This window comes from Mus caroli, chromosome X (genome assembly GCF_900094665.2).
Source record: "Mus caroli chromosome X, CAROLI_EIJ_v1.1, whole genome shotgun sequence".
Taxonomy (NCBI): domain Eukaryota; kingdom Metazoa; phylum Chordata; class Mammalia; order Rodentia; family Muridae; genus Mus; species Mus caroli.
In genome coordinates this window covers 126,848,086-126,873,203 of record NC_034589.1, presented here as the reverse complement: position 1 = coordinate 126,873,203, position 25,118 = coordinate 126,848,086, and the positions used below count along the sequence as shown (strand labels likewise).

At 35.9% G+C, this 25,118-nt stretch overlaps 1 protein-coding gene across 1 annotated transcript in view; it reads right to left on the bottom strand.

Moving 5' to 3' along the window:
- The window catches only part of Il1rapl2 (interleukin 1 receptor accessory protein like 2), a 1,226,021-nt gene that overhangs the window by 632,715 nt on the left and 568,188 nt on the right, over window positions 1–25,118 (bottom strand). Inside the window, exon 3 of the mRNA XM_021152978.1 lies at window positions 1,281–1,554. Within this exon, the coding sequence (XP_021008637.1) occupies window positions 1,281–1,554 (274 nt within the window). The remainder of the gene's footprint in view (window positions 1–1,280; window positions 1,555–25,118) is intronic.

Below are 25,118 nucleotides of genomic sequence, written 5' to 3'. Positions count from 1 at the left end.
TCATTAGAAGGCTTCATTCTTTGTGTAGCCAACTGCAATAAACGCAGAGAACCATGTCTGCTTGACATTATAAAAAAAAAAGAAGAAGAAGCAAAAGAAAATACCTAATAAAAAATTAAAAATAAAGAAGTTCTGTTCCTAAAAAAAAAAAAAATGAATGCTATCTATTTCTTAGTTGTGCCACGAACTGCACAAGTAGAGTATATTGCCTATCGCTAAGGAATCAGTACAAATGATTGCTGCTTTTGCTGTGACCATAGGGATTCATATTACCTTCAAAGGAAACTAACCTCTCTGTCTGTTCCTCTCAGTACTCCCTTGCACATGTGCACAAAAGTAATTCTAAGGCTTCAGGAGTTTTCTCTATTTATATACTACCTAGTTCTCTTGGCCTTTAGAACAATGAGGACTCACCAGGGAGTTCCAAGTGCTTTTGATGAAGAAGTGGCATAGCTTTACACCTGAGACAAAAATAGAAAGGGTCTGTATTTCCAAGAAGTTAAAATCAAATAGTAGAGTGCAGGTCCCCAGTGAAAATGGCAGAATTGAAAGGTGAGTTAAAGGTCATTTCAGCTATGTACTTTAATACCAAATGTGGTCTCTATCTGAAATGCTAGCTCCTAGGTTGTAATGCTGGGCTGAGGAGGAAGATCACAGGATCCCCTAAGGTAAAATAATTTGCTTCTTATTGTAAATTTCTGGCAAGAGTTAGATCTATTAAATCTTCAGAATATAGGACTTAGAACTTCAGGATGACCAAGTGTTTGTTGAGTTTTATGCTGAATGTTTAGACAGAGTAGAGTTAAGATCATTTGGTAAATTGTGTGGATGGTACCAGTAGTTCATTTGCTGTGAAGTCTTTGGACAGCATTTGAAGCATCTTTCCATCAACAAGAGAGGCAAGACCTTGGCCTAAATGATATGTTAAGTTAGTTCCATGGCCAGACAACAAGATCATTGAGTCACTTGCCTCTGTAGTAAAATAATTCTTACTATAAGACCCTGGAGCAGGGGTGGAGTTAGGAAAGAAATGGGTCACACAGTGCTCTAAATTAAAAAAAAAAAAGAACACAGTAAATAAGAGTCCAACCTTGTGACAATCTGATAAGAATGTGATATGTAGTTCTGATCAATCATTGAAATTGGATCTACTGAATTTCTTCAGCAGCTTTCTTCACAATGTGAATCACTCCAGCCACCATTCTGACACGACATTCCAAAACAAACAAACAAAAAACTACAAGGCACATGGTTGAACAACATTTTCATATGATACTTACCTTAAAACACACGTGTAGAATCCACTGTCTTGTTCCTCGGCTGAGTGAAACCATATGGCGTCTTCCTCTTTACTCATCCTGACCTCTGAAAAGATGATGGGCTCTTCCAAGTCACCTTTGTTTCTGTACCACATGAGCCTGAGCCCAGTACTCTGGGCCATGCTGTAGTTGGTGCGGATATAACTGTAGAAAAGGGCACATTTCACTCGGACAGGTTCACCTGCCAAAGCCATGTATGTCTTGAGATCCACCGACCAATCAATGCAGCCATCCACTGAAAGAGAACAAGACAAGACATGAGATATGGGGAACATCATGTATAACAACAGCAATTACTGCCATAATGTATATGGGACTTTCTGTGAGTCAGAGCTTTAGAGATGGCTTTATTCTATCCTCTCAGTGGAGGAGATAGTCCAGCATCTTCCTTACACTTTAGCAAGTATAGATGCTGCTCTAGCTTTGTGTTCTTAAGACATTTACTTATCCTCTACAGCAACTTTTAGGTAAAAAAAAATCCTGTTAGATAATCCCCCCACCCACCCCCACACAAAAGACTCTCTAGCAATCCACATATGCCTACATAATTATCCTAGGAATTATCCTAGGGCTGCACAGTAGTAGAGTTGCCTGCCATGTGAATCACTCCAGTTAACCAGAAAATCTTTGCTCTGTGAGATCCTATGGACCTAGACTACTGGTGTGACACTGCCATGCCACTTTCAGGTCATTCTGACTGTTTGGCAGGAGTCTTACAAAACAAATATTACTAAGAAACACCTGCCCAGACCAGGCCCAGTCCTGGATATTAACACTTACATTCATACTTTACAGATGAGAACACTGAGATTCACTTAAAAAGATCCTACCCAAGGCCACAGAGCTAATAAATGGTTAGAACACAATATCTGACCAGAGACAACATACATTCTCAACCCCTACTTTATAGTACCTGTGCCTATAATTGTGAGAATAGCCATTGTGTTATTTACTTGCTGTTGAACATGCAATACTGAGATTTTAAGTGCTGGACACCTAAAGTGATTACTCCCCAACACACACACATGCACAGACACATATAAACATACACATGCACACACACACACACATATATGTGTGTGTCACCTATTAATAGCAGGTACTTAAACATAGGTTGATTTTTCTTTATATTCTTAGGCCTGCCTTGCTGCTTAGGTGGTATATGCTAATAGGGAAGTATATTAATGTTAGTTTTAATCAGATAATACTGGGTAGATAAATCTAGTATTAAAGAAATGCAGATACAGTAAAATCTCTTTTTCCAGAAGGATTAGAAATAGATGCAGAAGCCAATTTCATATGCTACTCAATACAACTAGCATAGGTATTATAATGCCTATTGGTTTTTCAGGAATCCCATCCATCAATGCTGTCTTTTTATATTACCTGATTACCCTTTCAAATCATATCATAAAGATGTGTAAATTCTTCCAGTTTAAAATGATTTTTTTTTTTGCTTATAATTCTGTAGGCTGGTCTGTTTCCTCTTTCAGATGTTGGGAACTCTGTAGCCCAGTGTGTTTAATCTTTTAACCTCAGTTGACAGGGAGCTTACAGCCAGATGCAAGAACTATCATACTTCAAAGCTTCACTTTCTCTATATGAAGGGTTATTGAACTAGAGTTCAAGGGCACTCAAGGGAAAGGTACCCTAATAGGCTTTAGACTGTTGGCAAAATAATGTGCCTATTCATATAGGCATACTTTTCTTGAGAGATTCTGGACTACACTTCATTACATTGCCAAAGACATGCATTGCCTAAAACTCCATGGTTTCTTTTGCATAATTGCTGTATGGTTTTGAAGATCAAATCCATGGCCTTTTGCAGGTTATGCAAGTATTCTGAGATTGATTTACACCTAAGCATAGTTTCCTATTTTGACTACCCTGGTTCATATAGGCTTTTATATCAAGCTCCTCAAGTAGTAGCGAAGTATGAGAACAGTAATTGTTTTGCATTAACAAATTTGAGTTCGAAAATAATCTCAAATTGTGTAATTACCATCTTGATAGAAATTTTTTTTTCATTTCCTTCTTCAAGTCCTTCAGTTTCCACCTCTAACCTCTCTGTTATATATAATATAGATCACTGCAAGCTAAAGCTACATTTCCCAATCTTAGCAGGCTAGCTTTTGCTAGTTTTGAGGCATCGTTGCTACTAAAGATAATAAAAATATTGCTCCTGAATCATAGCAGTCATGCCCAAGAACAATTTGTGACATTTAACTGCCATTACAATTAGCTTTATCACAGAGACCTTGAAAATACACTGAAAATTCATTTCACTTTGAATACCTCCTGAATCCAATGCATTTAGTTTAATAGATGTATGGTCCTTTGCTCTTCTTCCTTTGTTCTAGACATCAGTGAAGGAGTATTTATAAATAAGGTAGTCAAACAGCCAAAACAAACAAACAAACAAACAAACCAGAAATTTAGCAACTAGGGGGAAATAAAATTTCTAATTATCATTCTTTTAATTTTTTGTTTTTAATATTCACAATACATGATTGCACCATGACCTAATCCAATAGACCTAAAAGTCTTTTCCTATAAGATAAACAAAGGATGCTAGGAATTCTGAAGACTCACCTGATCCCAAATATTATTTTCTCCAGAAAACACACTATGAGAAATTCATTTCTATGAGTTAAGGTATTGTAGCTTTGTATCTTTAGATCATTAGACCATTACTAGTTTCTAACAAGGTGGTTTGATTTATTTTTATTAGGTTTCTATTCTTAGCCATTCACCTGAGGGAAAGTAATGGGTGGCATAAGATATAGTACATTTAGTTTTAGATTTGGGAAGAGTGAAAGCAACTAAAATGTATAGTGTGAAGTTCGAGACCTAAAAAATTCAGGTGTTATCCTAGTATTAAGGAACTGAAATCTTAACATTTAGTAAAAAGCACAGAGAGATGTCAGAGGATCCCAAACAATGGGACAATAGTTCACACATGACTGAATTTTCAAGTGCCACCAGGAATCACAAGTGTAAGTTACATTGATGCCACAAAGAGATGGTAATAACACATCACACATCCAGAGTCATTTGCATGCTGAATGGCCATACATATTTGGAAAATAGCTGAAGAGATGCATCTGTGATGCAGCTGGCAAATGTGTAGGCTATAGCCAAGGAGTTTACATGGTGGAACTGAGTATTCTACACAGGAGCCCCCAGAGTAGGCTAGCCTGTGAGCTTGACCTCATCAACCTAGCATCCGGCCACAGAGACATCCAGCCCTATTCTGTTCACAATTCCAGTGGCAGCTCTGGAAGTAGACCTCCCACTGGGCTTCATTGAAGTGTTTTCCATATAGACTGAATTCTCTCACAGGTGATTCTATAACTGGGTCTCTCTGATTCATTCATTACAAGTGTGAACAGAGGCACCACAGGCAGGGAAACACTGCTTTCCCCCAACTGGTGAGATTCTGCAGTTGGCAAAGTTTATTGCAGAAAAACAGATTGAAAATATAAAAGGCTACCTCCTTAAAGTCTCATGCCTACCACCTTGATTCAGATCTCTGGAAGGTTTTCAAATAATTATTCTTGATTCAGTCTTCTTGGCATAAAATGCTTTAATACTGAAGTTTTCCAAACCAATTATAACGGAGCAAAGAAAGCCACTAAAAGTTCAGGGCTCTATTTTAATAATTTTATTCCAGTCTGCAAAAACAGGCAAACAGCTCTGTGATTGGGAATCTCGATGTGAAGATTCAAAATGAGGGGTGTATGGACTTTATCCATGGATACTGACACCCATGCAGTTTATTTTGCCACAAGAAGAAGCCTAGAGGTGTAAACTAGTGAAATCTCCTGCAAAGTACCCTAGGTGACTGCAGCAAGGTAGGGTAGCCATTTTATAATCACATTTCTCACTGCCATACTTACATGCCTTCCGAAACAAAGCCCCGTGAAAATGTATGAATCCTTATAAAAGGATATGATGCCAACATTAACAACTATAAATACATTTTTAAAGGGGGAAAAAAAGAACATAGAGTGTAGTTAAATTAGACTCCAATAGCCATGCACATTGCAATCCTGTTACAGGTATAGAGGGAAAATTGATATACAGTTGCACATATAATTGCTAATTGTGTATTTTTACCTAAAATTCAAGATTTGCCTCAAATTCCCCATTAAGTAAAATGGGGTTCAATGGCCCAAGAGAAACTATGCAAATTCCAGACACTGGTGAGTAAAGTAGTTTTGCCGCAACTTGTATAGCCAGGAGACACATAAAAACTCTTTCTATAAAAAAAAAAAAAAAAAAAAAAAAAAAAAAAAAAAACTTTTTAAAAAACTTTATCAACTCCATCCCTTTCATTTTCACCACTATTTCTCTTGAATCAATAGGGTAGTTAGTAATTTGGGGCAATTCAAGAAATTTCCACTAGAGGGAGAGCTGTCCAAGTCTTTGTGTAGCACTTAAGTTTTCCGTGCCTACTTTCTCAAACTAAGAATTTGTTAGAGGTCAAGCACTAAGCACTGGTTGCTGGAGAAGAAACATAGCACAGCTATGAGGATGCCATGCTGTGGCGATAGAGATAGCCAAAAATTGAGGATGCATCAGAGATCATTCTCAAAAGAGAGGGTGGAGAGCATACATAGACCACATGAGTAGCAGCTGGAAACACATAGCAGTAGCAAGAGAAATTCACTTAATCCTTAGCCTTAAAATAGGGAAATAATACATTAGCTGTTGAGCTGTTTTACAAGGCTTTTCCCCCTCTCATTTTATTCTCATGTTTACTCAGAAAGAAAGGGACTCAATATTTTTACTTTATTAAAAAGAAAGAAAAAAAAATTAAAAAACCTCTGAGAATTTAAGTGACCAGCTCAAGGTCACTTGAGGTAAAATGACAGCAGACACCACACCCATCATTCCCCATTGGGATAAAGTGAACTCCAGAGTTATGGATCTTGATGTCTGTGTGTTTCATATTCTTCCTCTTATATTCTTCCTCTTTCTAGCACACAATCCAGTAGAAGATTAAATTCTGCTTGGTGGCATCCAAATTATCATAGGTATGCCCTAGAGTCCACATCTGTCCAATAGAGTATAGCCCTTTCAACCTTAGTCATAGTCTCTGCCTGCATAAACACTGTAGGAATAATAGCCATCAAGTAATATATGCCAATTATTTACCTATGAGTCACATATATTGCTTACAAATTAATGAGTTATTAATAATTTATGCATATCATGTTCCTTCTTATGATGAGGTCAAAACCTTGGATATATAGTATTTAACCCTTATCAATGTATTTAAAATTAAATATCTAGAGATGATCACCCAAATATGTGCTATTATAATCTCATCATAGAGATGTGTGCTTATCTTAGTATTTATACCAGTGTTATACTTATTAAAAACAATATTATGAACCCTGATCTTAGAAATTTAATGTTAGAATTACATGTTTTCTATTTCTATCTCAGGTCACTCTGCTCCCTAAAGCCAAATTTCTTTTTATTTATAGCCATCACAGAGGACTGTATCTCATGTGGTCATTTCTCCAGAACAAGCAAGTCAAATGCTCCAAGAAATGATTGACTCGTGCATTTATTGCTAGATCTGTGCCTATTTGCTTCCAGCCTAGATTTTTCTGTACATTATTTCTTTTTAAATACATTTCTGGCTGGGGAAAAAAGGAAACATTGTCTTTTAAACTTCATCTGTGCTTCAATATTCACCAATAGACAGAAGATTTCCTGTTTCAGCTCTGTAAATGCAATGAATGATCGCTGCTTTGTGTTTTTTAAAGAATCTTTATATTTTTGTGAAATGGATTATATGTTCCATTTTCATGACCCCCTACTATTTATCAATGGGAAAGTTCTGCTGAAATAGAGTCCGTCATCTCATTTCAACCTAGTCATTATGCTTAATAATGGCCTGGCAAGCATTTCAATTTCCATGTCATTACAAGATCTGTGCAATGCTTTGTCAGGATTGTCTTTTTGGTTTTTATCTAACAGAGGACCCTGGGTGATATAATGGAAGTGAAGTCACACTAGGTCATTACATCTAACTCCTCAACTCCTGTTTCCCTGAAGCCTGATGAGCTCCTGAGAAATAGTCAGTAGCCAGATGCTCTTCTCATATGCAGTGATGTTAACGCTGAGAATGGCCAGTAAATGTGTCCATGGGAGGCAAGATATCAGCACTGCCCACAACCCCTCTGCCAGAGTTGCTACTGTCTACTCAAATCCAGAGTACTTGGCAGTAAACCACTTTCCTGTGCCAGTTCAGCCCCACCACCCATAATTGTTCACAGTTATCTGAGCCAAAAATGTTGGGTGTCATCCATGAATCTTATCTTTTCCTCCCCGCTGACCTTCCCTTTAATCATTACTCCCATAATATATTAAGCCTTGCCATTTCCAATGTAACTCACATATCTTTGCATTTCTTTATTCTCATAAATGCTGAAGTACATAGGAGACCATATTTCCTTGTGTTGTTTTAATATCCTTTTTAAATGTCTTTATTTGCTTTGAGAATAATTTTATATATTTAGAGTATAGAATTTGATGTTTTGATATCTGTGTCTACTGTGAAATGATTAAATTAAATTACTATACTCTTCAACTCAAGTATTTCTCATTTTTTTCATGAGAACATTTAAGATATACTTTTAAAATGTTCATCTATACATTATTATTATTATCTGTAGTAATTAAGTAAGCAAGTATGTAATTAAGTAAATAGATGTCTTAGACTTAATCTCCTGCTTTTTGTGCTTTCAAACAATACTTGTCCTCTTCTTTCTGCCCTTTGTACTTATCATTCTAGATTCTTTCACAAGTTCATCCTTTATATTTTTTATTCCACATATAAGTGATATCAAGCAGCAACTGCTTTTCTATGCTTGGCTTGATGCACTTAGCTTAATGTTTTCTATATTTTCCCATCTGTATCAGATGACAAAATTATTTTATAAATCTGGACAACATTACATCACACACACACACATATATGTGTGTGTGTGTGTGTGTGTTTCCTTGTTCATTACTTTGTTGACAGTTTCCTCTCTGTCTTTAGCTGTTGTGAATTGTGTTACAAAGTATATGGATATGCAGATATATTGATATATAATACCCTATATATTTCATATATGTTTCCTACACAAATATTCCATTGACACAAAAGTGAGATATCTATCTGTTGGTTACATATCTAAAAGAAGTTTTATTCTTAATTTGTGAAGAACTTCCATAGTGCTTTTCTTAATTGCTTATTAATTTACATTATCATCAAGTGTGTACAAGTGTCCTATTTTCTCCACATTTTTGTCAACTACTTTATTAAGTCTTTCTTATAAAAACCACCTTACTATGTGCTATATGATGTCTCATTGTAATTTTAATTTTCTTTTCTCTGATGAATAGTGGCATTGAGCATTACTTTATAAGTCTGTTAGTCATTTGCATGTCTTCCTTTTTTGTTTTTGTTTTTTATTTTTTGTTTTGTTTTTTGTTTTTGTTTGTTTGTTTTGGTTTTTCAAGACAGGGTTTCTCTTTGTAGTCCTGGCTGTCCTGGAACTCACTCTGTAAACCAGGCTGGCCTCAAACTCAGAAATCTGCCTGCCTCTGCCTCCCGAGTGCTGGAATTAAAGGCGTGTGCCACCACTGCCTTGCTTGCATTTCTTCTTTTGCAAACTATCTAGTTCTACTGTTCATTTTTAATCAGAATGTTTTCCTGAGTAGTTTAAGTACCACATACATTATATATAGGAACTCCCTACCTATATACATTATACATAGTAACTCCCTACCTATATATTTTACAAATGTTTTCTCCCATTGTATAGTTTATCTGTGCCATGTTGATTGATCAACGTGTAGAAGCCTTTTAATATTGTGACATTTCTACTTTTGCTTTTGTAGTCTGTGCTGATATTTTAATGTTTCTTTTGTAATATTTATAAATGATCTCCCAACATTCCTATTCAGGTCTTCCCAAGCCTCTGGCAGTTTGAGGTATTGAATGAAGTCTCCTTACTTGTAGGTAAACATTCTACCAATATAGGTAAACATTTTACCCTACATCCCAACCTCCAATCTGATTTTGAAACTCTGATAATAATGAACATGTTAAACCCATAGCCACACCCTTTTACATATAATAAGTATTAGAGTGTTCCTATTTGCCCATTGCTAAGCCTGGCTTCCCCTGCATCATTTGGGAGTTCTTACCTTTTCATCCCCTCTTTACAACTCTTCATACACTCTACTCTTTCTCCAAACCTCATCATTGCCTAAGGATGCCTCCACTTTTCCTATATTTTTCTGACTTAGGGTTATTCTTGCTATCATGAAACATCATAAGCAAAAATAAATAAATAAATAAATAAATAAGTAAGTAAATAAATAAATAACAAGTTGTGGGGAGAGGAATTTATTTGGCTTATAATTCCACATCATACTGAGAGAAGTAAGAGCAGAAACCTGAACGCAGGAGCTGATGCAGAAGCCATAGAAGAATGCCACTTACTGGATGACCCCTCATGGCTTCTTCAATCTACTTTCTTATAGAACCCAAGAGCACCTGCCCAGGGGTGACACCACCCACACTATGCTTGGCCTTTTCACATGAATTATTAATCATTAATCAAGAAAATGAACCACAGAGTTGCTTACAGATAAACCTGATGGGAGCATTTTCTCAATTGAGGCTCACTCCTCTGATAACTGTAGCTTGTCTCAAGTTGCCATAAAACTAGCCAGCACAGCTTTTGTCCATCTGCCTTCCTTCCTTATGTTGCATTAGTATTTGCTTCTATTGAACTGATACACTTTCTAAGACAAAGCCTTAAAATCCATGTCTGTGAAATTGTACTTTAGCATTACATGCGAATTATTTCCTCCATGATACTCTTACCTAGTGAGTTTTTTTTTAAACTGTTTTACCAGAAGTGAATAATGTGTGTCTCATTTCATCTACATGTCTAGAATGAGTCTCAATGATGTGTTGGGCATTATAGGCACTTATTAAATCTTGAGGAGATTACAATCCTGTAGCTGCCAAACAAGTTCTCTAAAAAGAATTCTCTTAACTTCTTAGAGATACTCTGCTGATCCTGAACTAGAGTACTGATGTGTCTAAAAATGTCAGGCAGAGTAGCCTTGGTGTATAAAATAGGATCACAATGATTCTGATATTAGCACACAGAAGGAGACCTGGTAACAATGAATCTATCTCTACCATAATTCCCCAGAACTCACTATTTATTCCAAGCTGAGTAAAAGAAAGAACCAAGTCTATATCCTAGCTCTTTCAAATAAGCCCAATTCTACCAAAGCACCAGTCAATCACAGTCCAAAGGAGAAGTTCCCTGGTCCAATCAGAATTCTCTTTTCTTTCTTTTTTTTTCTTTTTTCTTTTTTACTCTTTTACCCATGAATTAAAATTATATTTATTTGTTTCTTTGTTTGTTTGAGATTTTTTATTAGGTATTTTCTTTATTTACATTTCAAATGCTATCCTGAAAGTTCACTATACTCTCCCCCTGACCTGCTCCCCTGCCCACCCACTCCCACTTCTTGGCCCTGGTATTCCCATGTACTGGGGCATATAAAGTTTGCAATACCAAGGGGCCTCTATTCCCAGTGATGGCCGACTAGGCCATCTTCTGATACATATGCACCTAGAGACACGAGCTCTGGGGTAATGGTTAATTCATATTGTTGTTCCACCTATAGGGTTGCAGATCCCCAATCAGAATCCTATAGTCTTGCTTACACAAACCTTGTGTAATAGTGTTTACACCTGGGCTCTTGCCCACTCAGTTTGTTCTTGTTTGGAACCTCACACTGCATCATCATCCTTCCATGAATTTCTTCAATTTTGTACTTTTCTTTGAGCTGCATTTATCTAGGAGTCAAACTAGAAATGGTTTTTATAGCGGTTTTTATCTGTTATACGCTTTGTGGTTTGATATTATCTATCTATCTATCATCTATCTATCTATCTATCTATCTATCTATCTATCTATCTATCTATCTATCATCTATCTATCTATCTATCTATCTATCTATCTATCTATNCATCTATCTATCTATCTATCTATCTATCTATCTATCTATCTATCTATCTATCATCTATCTATCTATCTATCTATCTATCTATCTATCTATCTATCTATTATTTCTATCACTATTTCTATCTCCAATCAGTACTTCCTCAACCATAAACTTGGTAAGTCTTCTTGAAAACACATTTATATATTCTCTTCCTATAAGACCTCACAGAATTCAATGTTATTAATTTAATTCTAACTGGGAGTTAATTGTTGGATTATTGAAAATCTTTCCTAAAACAACTGAATCCATTTTTTATCAAGTTTAAAGACATATGAGGAGAATCACATCTTTCTGACTTAACTGAAGGTTTGTCATGCCATTCAGGCAATCATCCTGGACTTCAAAGCCAAGGTCATGAAATTAGCACAGAGCTGACTAGAGATCCGAAAACTTGAATTCTTAACCCCCCCTTCCTCTTTATTGAGAAATTTGACTTGAAGAAAGTTGGTTCCTATGCTTAAAAGAAAGGATTATTAAACTAAATAGGCTTAAACTCCAAATAAAAAAATATAGATAGTCGGTGTATTGTTGAGGTCCATGGTCAAGATGTTCACATGCTCACTTGGGGTAGCTCCCTGGTGTTCACTTTTTAGTACATTTCCTCAGTTTCAATATTATGAAAAACTAAAACACATAATAATAAAAACTCATATGCTATCACCATCCCAAATTAATAATGTTCACATTTTCCCCACTCACTTTCAGCTGCTCTGTTTTATTAAAGGAATAAAACATTGGCAGCACAGTTAATGTCTCCTTTAACCAGAGTGTACAGCTCCATATTCATCTTATCCATCTGCTGGGTGAACAATCTGATATGTAGAGTGATATATTTATATATTCTATATTTATTTTGCTGATTTTTTTGCAGTATCTCTAAATCCTTTGCAATGATAATATACATGATTTCAATATAAATCATTTTTGTTTCACATTTATAATGAAGTTGGGTCACTACATTTTTTTTTTTCTCAAATTGGTACAAGAGCAGCCATATCACCTGTAAGTTTTACTTTAAAACAGTGAAGGGGCATAATGAAATACTCTAGCACAGGTTAATGTTTCATGCAACAATTTCTCCACCTTGTCCTTTCCAACATTTGCTGTAACTCTATCTCTGTCCAAGGTATGTACCTACTGACACAGACACCATTGGGAAGGAAAAGGTACAGTTTTTAGAGACCTTAAGAATGCACTACATTGCAAGAACAACCAGAGGGATGATGTAGTCTAAGATAGAGTTGAGGCTCCTGGAACTGGTCATTGTAAGATGCCTGAGCCTGGCCATATGAGGCCTGGCCCCATGAGGATCTTTACTACTAACAGCAGGAAGAATGGCAGGAATGGAATTGAAGAGGGTTGGAATATATAATTAGTCTTTGGAGTTTGATGTTCCCAAAGAAGTCATTTTACTCCAGCAAATAACATTTGTGTCCTTTTCATAGGATCATTGTGACAGCACTTAGAGCAAACAGAATGTAACATCTAGTTAGCACTCATCTATTAGTTATTTGTGGTTAAGTTAATGGTAACAATATGAAATACAATTTGATTCATAACTGAATTAGTAACAATTCTTATCAGTAATAAAATTTTTGATATGGAAAAGTTAATATTAGGAATGATAATTTATATAATAAAAATAGCATATAATATCAGCTTTGGTAATTCAGCTTACATTTGGTAGGAATAAATCAACTCATTATCCTAATAATAACCCCCTAAGATGTTATAAATATTTTCATATACTTGTTTGTAATTTGTTTCCTATCATCATCGTATTTGCACACTGTTTCCAGCTGACACCAACAAAGGATTCAAAGGCTCTCTCCCTTTGTTTTTATAACTCTTTGGATGGTGTCCTTATTAACAATCTGTATGAGAAGCAGCTGTGACTACATACATACGTTTTGTCTCTTATGACATTGATTGTGTTATCATGAAATAATTACAAAATGAGAATTGAGATGGACACCATGCTGGTGTCTTATGGCTTTCAAAGATAAAGCATGCAATCCAGTTGGCTTTCATAAGTGCCTAGAATCATCACAATTTATAGGCAGAACAAACAGAGCCTACCCTGTCCCATCATAGCTGTCCAAAGAGTCTTGTTTAAGAGAAGCTGGGAATTACTCACAAAGAAGGGGATTTACTTTGCCTTTTTATGTTACATTTTAGAGTCTTTGGGAATCAGCAGGACATTTTTTTGTTGTTTTGTTTTCTGAATTAGAATGTCTTACACATAAAGAGGAATAACAAACATCATACAACTCTCTCTCTCTCTCTCTCTCTCTCTCTCTCTCTCTCTCTCTCTCTCTCTCTCTCTCATTTTCTCCCACTCCGACACACATATACATGCATATCGAATAGTGGTTTATTTTTATCTCACTAACCTGTTATCCCTATAATGAGACTATGTGTGTTTAGATTTAATTGGGAAAGTAGGAATAGAAAAAAGGGAAGGTTACTTATCTATTAGATGGTCTCTTAGCCTTACTAAAGCATGTGAATCAACACAGGGTGCTATGAAGGTCATGTCCTATTAAATAAAAGGGCAGGGAACTTAAATGTGTAAGTGTTTTGATCCAACTTTCTCATCTGTAGAATGGAGATGCTTCTTCTGCTTACTATTCAATTCTCTTCTATCTATAAGGAAGGTGATCTAAAGTGAGGGATCATTCATTTGTTATAACCACAGGTGCGATCTCATGTAAGGTGACTGTGATAACTAGGTTTATGTATCAACTTAAGTCACTATCCAGTCATTTGGTCAAACATCATTCTGGATGCTTCTTTGAGGCTGTTTCTGGAAAAGACGGATATATGTATGAATCAGTTGACTGAGTAAAATGGATTGTCATCCCTAATGTGGCTTGGTTTGGCCTTATCCAATCAACCTGAACAGAACACACACACACACACACACACACACACACACACACACACACACAGACTGAGTATAAGATTATTCCTTCTGCCTGAGTGCTTTAGAGCCAGTATATCGGTTTCCTTCTTGCCTTTGGACTTTAAATGAAACATGGGCTTTTTTGGTGTCTAGAGACTGCTGACTTTCAGGCTATAATTTATACCATCAGTCATTCTTGGTCTCTACCTTGCTGACTGCAGATCCTGTGAATTTACAAGCCTCTATAACTACATAAGCTACTTATAAAATAAATGTCTGTATCTCTCTTGATATCTATCTGTCATCTTCCTACCTCTCTCTCTCTCTCTCTATATATATATATATATATATATATATATATATATATATATATATAAAATTTATCTAAAGGACAATGATAGACATTATTTCATTTAATCCTTACGAAATGCCAAGCACACAGTATGATGAGTTCTATATTTGGATGAGGGTATTGAAGCTCACACCAATAAAATAATGATTCCTCAAACTTTTCATGTTGTTTACACATGGAAAAGAATATCATGTGATACTTTATCAGGAAAAAAAATGGCAAGGCCCTTATTGCCTGAAGTGGCTGACCATCCCCGGATTTATTAGCTCTTCTGAACAGTGAGGGATGGAATCACTGGCGTTCCTGTAGCATGCATTTGAGACACTGGAAAATAACAAATTAAATTATCTAAAGAAGATCACATGCCTGTTAAGGAAGTAGAGGAGAAAAATTAGTAATATTCAGATATACTAATATTCAGAATCTGTCACTGACATGCCTGTGCATTCATGTCTTTGGACAGCTAGGACAACCTCACTTTGCCTTAGTTTCCCTATATGTGAAATAGTGTCTATTTAGAGTCATTAAAGAACAATACAGATACAATCCCTGGCTTTAGCTTTGAATTTTGCAATAAATAGTTTTCTTGGTTTTAACAAAAGCTATCAAGGAGATGGTTATATGTGGCAGGAATGCATGACAGATGACAAGATACTATCATATTTAGCTCCACCACCCTTAAAATTTTGTCATGTCAGAATTCATCAGAACCTATTTATTTATTACCATTTTATTCCAAAGCGCCTTACTGAATTAACCAAATTCAAATATATCTTTGCTACCATGAGCTATAGTGTAAATGCGTGATGTTGTAACCTGAGCCCCTCTGAGACACATTGATATGAGGAAGAAAAAATAATAATGCTCACCTAATGGAGGTAAAGGATTCTTTCTTCATCTCAGCTCATATGAAGCTATGTGAGGCTTAGAAAATCATTTTTAGTAAGAGACCTTTGGGGAGATGCCAGCAAAATTTGTGGTCACAACATGATATATATACCTCTTCATGACAGAGCCCTGGGCCAACTGTCCCCTACCTCATTAAATCTGGATAGCAGTGTTCAAACTGCTGGCTCACTACTCCAGTCACTGATCTTGGAACTCCTTGATTTTAGGATCAGACAAGAGGTGAGAAATGTTGCAGCGCTAAGCCCAACTTGCCTAGTTATCTGGTTGAAGAAAGGCAAGATCAAACCCCACAGAGTAATAATAACGACAAAAAAGAAACAGACAGAAGGAAGGTAATAATTTATAATAAGGCTTGAAACATTTGATGGCATTTTTTTAAAAAACTGGTCTTGCTGTGAGTTTGGACTATGTCTTAATTATGGAAGAGCTGTCAATCAAGTGGAAAGTCTCTCCCGATTCCCTATTAAAGGCATCATCAAGAAGCCTTTTTCTTGTGAAACTGTACAGCCTCAAATCTAGGTCAGCCTTCCTCCATTTATGTGCAGCAAAGATGTTCTTCTTTCTGTGCTGTCAGTCATTCCAGGTCATCTGCTTTCTGATTAATCTGGAAGCACAAATTCTCAAAATCATCCATCCAAGTGTTTAGAATGAGCAAGATGGAACACAGATAACTCTATGATTAAGAAGCTCATTCACCTTTTCCTTCCTTATCTTTTCTTTTCTTTCTTTTTTTTTTTTGTGTGATTTCTTAGGATGTCGGCTTCAGAATAAAGGATAGTTTCTTTGATTATTTTGCCAAGGCTTAAAGCAATAATGAAAGCAAAAACTCTTGGAATTTACAAAAGGAGCCAAGGCTTCATATTTTTGCCTAATGCATATACACAGTAGATAATACATGTACAAAAAGAATGTGACAGTTAGGTCATCGATGTATGCCTCTTCCATGTCATATACCTCATATAGGCTCAGTAGGGATTATTGGGTTTGAAAGTTAATTGCTTTTGGTGAGACAATGAGTTTCAGTTTTTGGTTTTTTATTTCATCTTTTAATTCATCCATTTACTCATGTACTTTAATTAGCATTTATTGAATAGCCATGCCTTAGGCATTGGCATAAATCCTGGAATTATAATGACTAGAAATTCATGGTCCTCTGTCTCCAAAATTGTGCCATATAGTGCACTTAGTAAACAATTCTGGCAATGCTGTTAATAGGTAACAATGTTCTATTTACCATCCTCCAGACACTATTGTAAACATATATATTTATTAATTGAGTCTCTTTACAACAGCCTCTTGAGGTTGACTCAGCATTTGCATTTCCTCATTTCACAGACAAAGACATAATATTATATAATCTACTCCAAAATACTTGGCTGGAATATATGAGAGCTTCTTAAGTTCTTGCTCCCAGAACCATGTTTTGAATCAAGCATTAAGTACATTGCCTCCTTAGTGTGACCAAGAAGAAGTATGTTGTGTTGTAGAAGGCAGAATAAGAGAGGAGGCATCTCTAAATCCACATTTTAAGGACCAAGTGACCTAAAGTTAGATGAATCTAAAGAATAGAATAATCCAATTAGAGGACAGAACACTTGTGAAGCCATAAAGATCTAAAACAATATGACATGGTAAGGAGACTACCAGAAGTACATATGAGGCAGCATCAGAAGATAACAGAGATAAAAAGAAGACAGACCACGCATAGGCTTTAAAAAGCTAGGAATTTTGGCAATTACTATGAGAGCTATGTGGAAAAACTGAAGGCTCTCTAATGATTTGTTGTTAATATTTTTAAGCATAATGGTTATTTATGAAGTTATTATCGTAGCTCAGGCAAAAAAAGGTGAAAGTGAGCCAAGTCAGGAGTGAATAATAGAGGCATTGACAAACATCATGTAGAGGTAGAAAGATAGGACATGTGAAAGATGAATGCATTCCAGGGATAGTGGCACATGCCTTTAATCTCAGCACTTAAAGAGAAATGTAGGTAGGAAGACTGGTACAAGTTCAAAGCAGGTCTGCTCTGTATACTGAGTTCCAGGCCAGCAAGGGCTACACTGTCAAGCCCTATCTCAAAAGAGAAATGATAATAGGTTGTGGAGGATTAGGCAAAGGGAAATTGCTGGCTCTCAGGTTTATGCTTAACTACATTCCCATAGTTTACAGTAGTGACTGGCAACCAGCTAAGCTTTCTAATGAATACAGAATTTAAAAATGAAAGAGTGAGTTGATGGATAGTTAAAGGTAGATATTTACAAAATAAAAAATATATATCATTTCTCATTTATAGAGAGTTAAGGAAAGAAGGGAGTCAAGAATAGTCCAAGGATTCAGGCTAAGATAATTTCTTTCTAGAGTCAGAAATGAAATACAGAAGAAAGAGATGTCTGGAGACCAGTATGCAGAATTAAAATGTAGATTAATTGATTTGAAACTGCCTCTGAGACAACCACATGGTATAATAGGTATGAAAAGGAATAAAACAGTGCAGAAAATATCATAATAGGCTAACACCAATCACAAACTCTGTTCCTGCAATGTCTAAATGCTTTTTCATGATTTGCCTAATCTTTCCCTAAACATTAGAAAGCAGCTACTATCAATAGCTCCCTTCTTACATATTGATTGTGAAATTAACGCCCATAGAGTTTATGTATTAAGTTCAGTATCCCTCAGGTTATAAATGTCAGAGTCAGGATTTAAACTCACCTTATCTAATTCTCAAGACAAAAGTTTCAAGTGCTGTGGTATTGTACTAATCATTAGTCACCATAGAATGTGAATTGAAAGTACGTAAGAAACAATATGGTGGGCTGGAGAGATGGCTCAGTGGTAAAAAGCACTGACTGCTCTTCCAGGGGCCCAGCAACCACATGGTGGCTCACAACCATCTGTCATGGATCTGATGTCCTCTTCTGGTTTGTCTGAAGGCATCCACAGTGTACTCACATACATAAATTAAATAAATAAATCTTTTTAAAAATAAAATAAAAAGAAACAATATGGTTAGGTCAGGAGCCCCTATAACATACAGGCCCTTATATCATGTAATGACTTACTGGAACCCTTGCCCTTGTCCCATTCATTTGCATTTTTATCAGGTCTCACTTTGGCTGCATAGTGATATTTGATAACATTTTCATTCTTTTTGCTCTGTATGTAAGTTGAGTTGATATTTTATCTATGAATCTACATGAGTTTACTGATTGTTTTTGTTTAAGATTCAAAACATGATACTTTCAGTTTCAAAAGAAAGATACTCTTGGTAAAACTACTACAAATCGATCACCCTCTACATAAAATCAAGAGTTTTGGGAAGGTCACAGTCAGAGATCTGAGTCCCTGGAAGATTCCAGCATCTCCAGGTTCTTGTGTACCTGGGCAAAGAATTAGACCAAGAGCACACAGTTTCCAATACAAACAGTGATAATCTGTGAAAAGTGGAGAACACTCATGACAAAGGAAGTGGGCAGTGAGAAAAAAAAAGTCACATACACGGCCCATTCTAGGTCATTCATATAGTGCCCTCCTTGCCTACATTTGTACACTGTGGGCTTTTGTAGGGCATAATCTGGTTGTTGCATGGAGCCCAGATGGGGACGCTCTTACTGTTATTTTCTACCAACTGGTTTCTTTCATATATTAACATTGAGATAGCTTTCTCCATTTCCTACCTTTCACAATAGGAATAGCTCTAGACCATTTCTATTTTACCAAAACCTGTCATGCAAAGATGAATGTGAGAATCCAATCTGTTATCACTTCTAAGACACAGACTGATTGGAGGAAAATCTGCTGTCAATCTAAGATTAGTGAATCCAAGGTAACTCAATGCCTTTTGCTTGTGTTACTAAAGGCATTTGTTGACAATATTCTTCTCTGTGTTTAGCTACTGACAGGAACACATGAAGACCCACAACTTACAACACAAGTGTGGCTTGTCAGCCTCCTGGTTACTCCATTCTACTAACATGAGTTGAATGTGTTTAGACGAACTCTCTTAAATCTCTTCTTTAAAATCCAGTGGGATGGAAAGCTTAAAGTGTAGTTCTTTTCACAGAGTTCATTGATGAGATAAGTGGGAAAGGACCTTGGACAAGTCTCCTTTGATTTTGAGCAAGGCCTGACTATGTCCAGGTTCTTGAGTCCAGATTGCCCATTTTCTATCAGTAGGTAGACTCAGGGATGCCAAAATGACAGGAATTCCAAGACACTATTAAGAGGATAGTTGATGACTTGCTATTCTTGCAGTTACTACTATTCTGATGTGAAATATGAGCGACACATTGGCTGAATATTATATAAAGTGTAGTTTACCTTCTGATAATAACATGTGAAAAACAAAATCCTTAAAAATTGACTAACAAAACCTGGGGAGGATTAACCTCATTGTCTACATGGTAAATGTTGGAAGCATAGGTAGAGGGTACCATAACCAGAAGCAAGAGACCTGCTAACTTCCTTTTGTTTGTTACTCTCTTGAGCAATATAAGTACCAAAAACCTGGTGGAAAGGCAATGTTTTATCTGAAATATGAGAGCACTGGTTAAATGTTTCTTTTCTGATTGGTTAGTTTCCTTCTGAGACACAATCTCATTATGTCATGCAGGCTGTCCCGGTAGTGTCAGATTCTCCACACTTCTGTTTCAGCTTCGCAGGTGGTGGAATTACAGGTGTGTGCCACCATACCTGACCAGTAGGGTAATTTTCATCCAGGATTTTGGCAAAGCATAGAACAGGAGTCAGTGCTTTTTTTCCATTAAATGTTTGATAATAAATATTCTCAGCAGTAACAGCCATGTTTCATGTTATAAAAACTAAACTCTCCACTATAGTGAGAAACCAGCCAGAGGACATAATCAAATAAGTGCAATTGTATTCCAAAATATAAAGAGTGAGATTAATTTGTTTCATAACATCTGATCTACAGTTTAAAGGAACCAGAAGACAGTTGCTTAAGTCTCCCTCCATTATACCTTGAACATTATTTTGTAGCACATGATGCACATGCTGAAATCCTTTGATCCTTTGGCTCTGGAGGCCACACATGCACACACTAAATGACACTGTAAAGCAAATGATCTTAATTTCAGCATGAAAAGAATGTCTTCCCATTTCTAAAGGGTCTTATTTATGAAGCAATTGTCCAAGAATTTCTTTTCTTCCTCACAACAGTAATGAGGGTTAGGGGTAGGGAATGTTTACATTGATATTTCAAGTGCCACAGAGAATGAGGCCAAGAGAAGCCATCAGTTCATTCATGTCACAGTGAGTTATAACTCCTTTCTTAGTGCCATGGCCTGTGTTCCAGCCAAAACAACATAAGATAACTAAATAGTTTACATTATTATATAACCTGAATTACAGTGTCATTTAACAATGGTGATCAGATATGGGCTAGGTTGAATAACCACATTTATTTCTCAGGTAAGAAAATTTATTCCAGTCATTAAATTCAGTTCAAGAAGCTACGTGGAGATAAGCCTGCTGAAGTCTTCCATAACCGTTTTCAGGATCAGAGCCAGAGAAGTCTCACTATAAGAGAAAGTACCTAATGCCACCCAGTAGTAACTCAAACTCCATGGACTGGGTTCAAGTTATATGTACCTTATAATTAACTCTAATTTATGGCAAATAAGCTCTCATTGAGATTCCATTGAAAGATTTTTCTATTGTGGGTTGTAAGCTTTATAGTCTTAAAAGCTCTGATGAAATAAAGATTTTGAAAGATGGGTGTTAGCGAATGAAAAAGTGCACATAAATTCCATGTTCCCATGTAAGAGAGTAGTCATTTTATAATGTGTATTACATTCTCCAATTTCTAACAATCTGCATTTTTCCTGTTTAAAAGAAGACCGCGTGGTTTGGCAAGCTTGGTAAATTTTAGCATGAACCATAATAATTTATGAGCAATTATATAAGCACATGTACACAGCCTCTGAGTAATTTGTCTTTCTGGTTACTGTCAAATAAATAATTTTGCATCTTGAATCTGCCTGTAATAATTTTGCTGTGGCACCATCACCTGCAGCAATTTACACTGTGCTGTTTTTACACCAATTTGTCTCTTATCTTGTTACCCCCAAGTTCAATTTTAAGTTCAAATAAATGAGGAAGAATAGCACAGTGATTTGCTGTTTTGCTTCCTATAGCCGGCTAGTGGCTTAAGTATTAGACGATTGTTGTCTACCGTCTACCAGCTGTATCATTCCAAATATTTTCATGTGTGGGCCTAGAATCCTAAATGTTGATCAGCTACTCTCTTAAAATCAGATCAATTATATTTATAGATTTCTCTAGTACAAAAGTAAAATAAAAGCCCAGATATTTTTTTAAGAATTTGATACCAATCCTAGATGCAGTTTTGGGATCACAGATAAAATTAAAATCAAACAGTCTCTCAATCAGCGTTCCTTTCTCTCTCCCTCTCTCCCTTCCTCCATATGTTCTCTTAGATTTAAGGTTTGCTTATTTTTAAGTTCTAGATGACTAATTGCAGACAGAAGGAAATAAATGGCAGATGAATAAACTAGGTATATATATACATATATATATATATATAACATGTATACATATATTAAATTATATGTATACATGTAATGTATATGTATATGTTTTATATGTATGTATATGTTATATATATATGTATGTATGTATATGTGTATATATAAAACAATTCTCACATTTTTGCCTCCCGTGTTTCTAAATTGTACAAGTGCCCCTGGATATGGTTTATATATATATATATATATATATATATATATATATATATATATATATATATAAAACTGATTAAATTGTGGAACAAAACTAATACAAGAGATGAATCCCAGATGCCAAGACAATTTCCACACCTGCCTGTACTCAGTCATAGGACGACTGCAGAGACTAACAAAGTATTAAAGCTATGAGCTCAGGGTCAGACACAAAAAGCTAGGAATTGCATCATATATTTGTAAATGAATTAAGAAGTATACAAGGAAAGTTCAGATTTCGCCCAGTCCTCAGAATCCAGTTTTGAGGTAAAGGAATACACATGGCAGAAGCTGGCATAGGTTTTCTTTGAAATCTACCTAACTCAGAGCAAATGTTCAAATCAGTATGGGTCTCAGGTTGGATCACTAGGTCAGGTCTCAACAAATTACATTCTATGAACATAAACATTTTCATTACAGACAAGAGCAAAAAAGTATGTTGTCTCCTTAAATCAGTTGTGTGTAGTCATTAACTGAGTAACCTTAGACAAGCCACTTAACCCATGTCATTTTTTCCCCTGAGGAAATATCAGAGGCTTGGGATAGGTGAACTTTAAGGTCTCTTTCAATACAAAGTGTGTGAGTTTGTAGGGAGGATGGAAAAATCACCTGGTCTACTAAATGAAGCCAAATGTCAGAGCTCATGGAAAGGCTTGCGAAAACAGCGCAAACAGATACCTATGTACAGTGGCAAGCAGTCTACCAAAGTACATTACATGTATGCCCATAAGTGAGAGTGTAAAATTTCACAGTTCTAATAATTCTTTGTGTAGAAAGCAGTGTATTTACAGAAGAAATGCTTGTAATTCATACCCATTTCTCCCAACTTGTCACTGATGAGTCAAATTCTAAACCAAAAAGCTATAGGGTAGATTTTGTAAATATTACATATGAATTGTTACACAAGAGATTCTGAGTTGGAAGCTTGGTCTCTGTTATTGAAGATGGTGGGACCTTAAAAGGTGGCTTCCTAATAGGTACCTAATGGTTAGATTATTGCAGATATTGACCTAACCTTTATATTCAATGAAGGCAAGAGTACAGCTTTTATAGTGTTTTTGTTAGGTCTCTTGGGGGCTCTTGTTTCTTATGAAAATGTTCTTACCAGAAAGTAAGACTGGGACTCCAGTCACAGGCTTCCTGTCTCACATTGAGCCTCTCCATCTCACATATATTTGCATTATGCCATCTATGGTAACATTATATAGCCACAGAGACCTTTATAAGAGTGGGTATCATGCTTTTTGAATTTTCACCTTTGAATTCTGTGAGCCAAGTAAGCTTCTTCTGTTTAAAATGGCTTTCAGCAATTTAATTATAGCAATAGAAACTTCATGGAGGAGACTTTCCCTTCACTCTTCTTTTGGTAGTAAAGAAGGGAGAGAAAAAAATATTTTAATGTCTTCAGTGAGAGCTTGGGATTTGTTGTATGCTTGATTTCTCAATCTGAGCAGAAACAATGTTAGCCCTTGACATTTCTTCAACCTCTTTTGTGGAACATTACAATCGAACGTCTCACCAACCTCTAGGCTATTAAAAAAATGGAAAAAACAATCTTATAGGCAACCTGGAACTATTTAGTCTATCTCTTGTTACAGCTTGAATGAGTTGCTTAATGATACAAGAGCTTGTTTCCTTTATCTTTAAAATCATAATAAAATCATATCCATTCCACAGAATTATGAAAAGTCTTAAATGTACATAAAAGTATAAATACCTAAAATGAAACAAAAATAAGCATCCTTCTTCTATAGCCATTAGACTAGATGTAGTGAAGTGGGTAGGGAGCCACTTGCAAGTAACTGGTAGATAATTACCATACCTGGAGGATTGAGAAGTAAGATGAGATTAGTGTGGTATGGAAAGAAATAGCAAGACCTCCTTTAATCAGAGTGAAATTATTCACATTGCTTTGCATAGCAAGTTAATAGTAGAGATGGAACCGAGTCACATACTACATGGGTTTTACACCATCTTCTGAAAAACTACTTATGTCTATTTTATCATGTAGTCCAAACCAGGAAATCACACAGGCCAAGGAAGAGGTGGGGATGACATTGACTAGCAAGATAACAATTGAGATGATAGATCTACTATTTTTTAAGAACTAAGGTATTTTGAATGGTGGTACACAGTTTTAATCCCATTATAGGGGAGGCTGGTTGTTATTTTTCAAATAGAAGTCCCAATATAAATACAATGGAAATAATGCCAGCACTTGACATTTGTCCTAACTCCAACATGAACTTCTACAGTCAATACTTCACAAACATCTAGCCTATAAAAAATGGTGGCTAGCTCATAACCAGCATCAGCATCTAGTGAGACCCTGTTTATTTATTCTATAAATAAATAAATAAATAAGAAAATAACGTTTAAAAAGGATCAAAAATACTACTAATTCTTAAATTTTGGGAGTGAACCAAACTGAAGAGAGTCACTATTTTAGGAAAGAAAAGAAATAACTGTAAACTGATGAGAAGAAAGTCAGAACTGAGAAGCATTACAGAGAACTGATCCTAGATGAAACTTTTCCTCTGAGTCCCCAGATTACAACTTGATGCTAGCATCTAGAAATTAAAACCTGCTTTTCAAGCAAGAAGTTACAATCCACTCACCTGAAAGATGAAGACAGCCTAAAGTTTATAGAATAACTTCTTTTAGAACAACAATCATATGGTCACTTGATCTTTGACAAGGGAGCAAAAACCATCCAGTGGAAAAAAGACAGCATTTTCAACAAATGGTGCTGGCACAACTGGCGGTTATCATGT